Raw genomic sequence first — 4,829 nt, 5'->3', positions numbered from 1 at the left:
TTTTTCAGAGCAGAAAGTTGAGAAGGCTAGATGAGATACGATGGAAGGCTAGATGAGATTTGGGTTTTTCATTTCATAAATTCAATATTGGGCTTCGTTAACCCACTACAATTTATATTTAGACTAGCCCACTTGGTACTAATTAAATCACCCAAAGGCAGACTTTTTTTATAATATATCAAGAATTGCTTTATTTTTTGTTTTGTATATTATACGAAGTATACTAAAACTTCATTTTTAGGACTACATTTGTTAATTATTATTATTTTATTTGAAGAAAGCTTTTTTTTCCCTTCTTTTCTTCTTTTCAAATTTTAGTTTCATCCCTTTAGAATTTAGTTTTGTTCCAAATAAAATTTTACAACTCTTTGCGTTTTAAAATAATTGTTGTAATTGACTTTTCAAAATCATTTATTATCAACTTTGACTTTTAATATGTTTGTTTGTGTTATATAATATTTGATGAAATTATATAAATCGATTGTGTTTTAAATGTACTATTTATTATTATAATTTTAATTAAATATTATATAAATAAATATATTTAAAGTCAAAGTTAAAAAATAAAAACTTTAAAAAGTTAAAACATAACAATCAATATGAGACGGAGATAATGTATAATAAAGGGTCATCGATCACGTGTCGCATCAATCTTCGTGTCCTTCGATAAGTGTTTATTTTTTAATTGTTATATTTGACAAATAATTTGAATTTAATTTATACTAGTAGCAATTAATTTAATAAATATAAAGAAAACGTATTACCCGTCGCAACGCGAGGGTGTCTTTACTAGTTAAAAAATTGTGACTTTAATCATTCAGATAGATAATGATAAAGCTTTTGTAAACAAATTCATGTCCACATATAGTTAAGGGACTATTTGTGTAACTTTAATCATTCAGATAGATAGATAACATCTGTTGTTGTGTCTTCTTGCTATCATTTTGGCGGTGTTATTTTATAAAATTCCCAATTCAGTTATTAGATAATAATCAAAATACACGTACAATTAGGGCACCAATTACACAATTCTCTATCAATTCGGTTGCTGTGATCCGTTTCCGCCCCCAATTCTTAACACTTTCGGTATGTCAATTGTCAATATTTCATCTATAATTATTGTTGTTTTGTCTTTTCAATTTCTTCAATAATTGATTGTTTCAATTGATAATTAAAAATTTATCGTATCGGATAAATTTTTATATTTTCGTTATAGTGTGTTATTATTATTCAACATTGTTGATTTGAGTGATGATTATAGGGTAAAATTTAGTTGAAGGATGGGTTGTAAGGGTTTTTTGGAGTGTTTGTTGAAGCTGTTGAACTTTTTACTGACTCTTGTGGGTCTAGCTATGGTGGGATATGGGATATACTTGTTTGTTATGTACAAAAAAACTGCAGATGATATACACGTTTTACGATCACCGAATGATGAAGGATCGATACAGCTTGGACGCCCTATGTTAATTGCTGTATCACTCTCTAGTAACGCGTTTTACGATAGCTTGCCTACTGCTTGGTAATTTTTCTCTTATTCGTTCGTCACTTTGTGAATGTGATTTTGAGTATCAGACTATCAGTGAAAGATTTGTTATGTATTAAACATAGTGACATTTGATATTAGTATTTAGTTGACCCTTAGAGCGTCCGTTTGAATTAAGTTTTAGTTTGTACTTTCGTGAAACCGATTAAATTAATGACTATCAATTACTTTTCCTTTTGAACGACGGTTAGAGTCATTGACAGGGTCTGAACGCGATGTCAGAACTCACCCACCCACCTCACCTGATCATTTCCTGGAACAAACATTACAGTCCTACTACCCCTCAAGAGAAAACTCCCACGGCGAATCCATACGGGAATCGCGTGTGGTAAAACCCCCTCTGGTGAGGCTCGAACGCAATACGTCCGAGTTCTCCGAGGGAAATTGGTGGGTAACCTCAATAGAAATATTTTGCAGCTCGGGGTCGAACCCTGACCTCCCTTATGGAAAGTCAGGTCACCACCAATGAACCAACACCTTGACGTTCTATCAATTACTTTTTACCTCATGTTGTATTGGATTTAGTCTTCTGCGTATAGAAAAACGTTATTCATAGGGATTTGTAAATTGAAAATAGATAAGGTTGAGTTGATTTGTAGCATTCGTGCAGGTTGTTCTTAGAATTTAGTGGTTGATTCTGTTTGACATGTAATGGTTGAATTGTGTAATCATATATATGTTGAAGGAAATCTATACCCTTTTGTGCAGGTTCATTTATCTGTTTATCGGTGTTGGTGCAATTCTTTTTGTCATATCTTGTTTTGGGTGCATTGGTGCTGCTACGCGACATGGGTGCTGCCTAACTTGTGTATCCTAGGTTTTATGAGCTGGTTACATTTCCGTTCTGATTAATTAATCAAAAAAATAGGAATATATATCATAAAGAGTGTGTAAAAAGTATAATTACATAAGCAAAGACTAAAATGTTATGTGATATGATATCATTGAATAGTTAATTTCCTTAAAAAAGTTGCAGTACTCTGTTCTTCTGATCTTGTTAATCTTGGTTGAAGTGGGATGTGCTGCTTTCATCTTCTTCGATAAAACCTGGAGAGATGTGAGTTTTCTTTTAGCTGCATGTTTATTTTCAACATTTTCAACATTTATTTTTTTCATAAAAAAAATTGTTTTCAGGATATCCCAGTTGACAAAACTGGAGAATTCGACACGATATATGGATTTCTAAGGAAGAACTGGAATATATGCAAATGGGTTGCACTTGGTGCTGTTATATTGCAGGTATGGCGCAAATATTTTGCCCTTAGAATAAGCAATTTATGAAAAGTTTATCATTTGTTAGCCTCTTATGTTAATTGGATATGCAGGTTCTTATATTTTTATTAGCTTTAATGGTACGTGCTGCGAATGCACCACCAGAGTATGATAGTGATGATGAGTACATAAGTGGGCCCAGGCAGCAACGACAACCTTTGATTAGTAGACAACCTGTTCCAGCCACTAGTGTTCCTGTTACGGGAACCCTTGATACCCGTCCTAGCCGAAACGATGCATGGAGTGCTCGTATGAGGGAAAAGGTACATACCACATTTGTTTTTTTTTTCTGATTTAATATTTTCATCAATAAATAAAATCAATTTTAGGAGTATGTAAAATTATTTGAATACTTAAGGTGCTTTTACCCGTCTAAATCATCTACAGTTAACATGTTTAATTCACTTCTTTTGTCATGTTATTAATAGTCTAAATCATTAACAATGTTCTTTGGTACAATTTGCTTACATTTTCTACTTATTGGTTTGTTTGTATGATGCTAGTATGGGCTTAATACAGCAGAGTTCACGTACGACCCGAACGACCCAAACAGGAATCAGCAAGGAAACACACAACCAACAGAAGAAAAGAGTCGTTGCACCGTCATGTAACTTTTCATACACAATGACTTCATGCTTGTTTAGAAAGTGTGTTCTGGAAACTAATTGTGTATGCTGTATGCGTGTCAATGTAAAAAAAGAAAAAAATAAACTAAATTTGTTTATTGTAGAGTGTGTATGAAACATAAAGTGCCAGGGGCTTCACTTTTTTGTTAAGTGTGAAATCTATATGTTTGTAATATTAACAATTTTGTGAGTTGACTGTCGAGTTGCTAGTTGATCAATGGTGTCATTGTGTAACTGACAAGCTGGCAATAGTTGTTGACCTTTACATACATGCCAATATGAAAGTAAATGCGATGAATAACTATTACTTTTATAGATATGCATACATACATACAATTATGTAACCATCATCAACATGAATTAGTGGTTGACGTCTTGATTTTGCCACAAGAGTTTTCATGTTTAAAGCTCATTGACCCGACCACATATTTTGAGGTGACCACTGACCAATAAAATGATCAGTAATGATCACGGGGTATTGTGATTAGCCCGCTTACATTCAAGTAAAAATAGTCACCTTCACCGGCCAAGGAAAAGATCCCATCCGTTAACAAAAGTGTATTTCAATTTTTGTTATTGTGAGATATGTAGACTAGGGGGCTCTTTACAAGCAATGTCTGTTTCTACGTCACCTAAAAAACATACAAATTTTTCGATTAAGTAACAGATTAATTGAAATAGAAACAACAATTTTACTTACTTATTTAAGAGATGTACAGGAACAACTCAAGTTGAAAGTAAACATGCTCCGGATGATGCTAGACTTTTTCGTGGGGATGCAGTTTTGATTGTCATTTGATAACGTAGACTAGATGTGCAAGTCACTTTTTCGTGGGGACACGGCGTAGATTGTCATTTGATATTCATGTAACATCATCGATAATGGGTTCCACCACGACCGCCATTCGACATCTATTGTTATTCTCTTCCTAATTTCTATCACTATAGATCTCTTTTGGAAGCTCTATTTCATCTGACTTCGTGATACCATTCTTTGAATTCAAGCGTTGGATTGGTGTCTTAGGTTTTTGGTTGTTTTTGTTTGGGCTCTTTTTTTTTTTAACGGCCAAAGAATCATAAATATATTAAAAATCAAGCGCTCCCTAGCAAGGTGCTAAAAGAGAATTACAAAGGCATAGAAAGCCATAAGTTCCAATTTGAAACTAAATGACTCATGTTTAATCCAACGAAATGAAAGTAATCTAATTACATCAAAAAGACTACTAATATTACAAAAAGGCTCGTTAAAAACTACACCATTACGAAACCGCCACAACGACCATAACGAAGTACATAGGATCGCCACGATCCGATTTTGACAAGAAGAAGATAATCGCACCCCCCAATCCAATCCCAAAAAGTATCCCAAGAAGTGAAAATAGGCGTAT

At 33.4% G+C, this 4,829-nt stretch overlaps 1 protein-coding gene across 1 annotated transcript; it reads left to right on the top strand.

Annotated features, from left to right (window-relative positions):
- Positions 1-957: 957 nt before the first annotated feature.
- Positions 958-3,655, top strand: LOC139857588 (tobamovirus multiplication protein 2A-like). The gene is made up of 6 exons (XM_071846401.1): positions 958-1,519; positions 2,252-2,351; positions 2,520-2,600; positions 2,678-2,782; positions 2,869-3,078; positions 3,319-3,655. The coding sequence occupies exons 1-6, from the start codon at positions 1,281-1,283 to the stop codon at positions 3,424-3,426; spliced, it is 843 nt and encodes a 280-aa protein (XP_071702502.1). The 5' UTR covers positions 958-1,280; the 3' UTR covers positions 3,427-3,655.
- The last annotated feature ends 1,174 nt before the right edge of the window (positions 3,656-4,829 follow it).

The sequence above is a fragment of the Rutidosis leptorrhynchoides genome, chromosome 7 (genome assembly GCF_046630445.1).
Source record: "Rutidosis leptorrhynchoides isolate AG116_Rl617_1_P2 chromosome 7, CSIRO_AGI_Rlap_v1, whole genome shotgun sequence".
Lineage (NCBI taxonomy): Eukaryota > Viridiplantae > Streptophyta > Magnoliopsida > Asterales > Asteraceae > Rutidosis > Rutidosis leptorrhynchoides.
This window is presented reverse-complemented; position numbering and strand designations above follow the sequence as displayed.

Excerpts from the sequence above, each read along its gene's own strand:
- LOC139857588 (XM_071846401.1), top strand. The coding sequence starts at position 1,281 with ATGGGTTGTAAGGGTTTTTTGGAGTGTTTGTTGAAGCTGTTGAACTTT. Across the intron at positions 2,601-2,677 it reads TCGATAAAACCTGGAGAGAT|GATATCCCAGTTGACAAAAC; the intron begins GTGAGTTTTCTT and ends AATTGTTTTCAG. Across the intron at positions 2,783-2,868 it reads TTGGTGCTGTTATATTGCAG|GTTCTTATATTTTTATTAGC; the intron begins GTATGGCGCAAA and ends TTGGATATGCAG.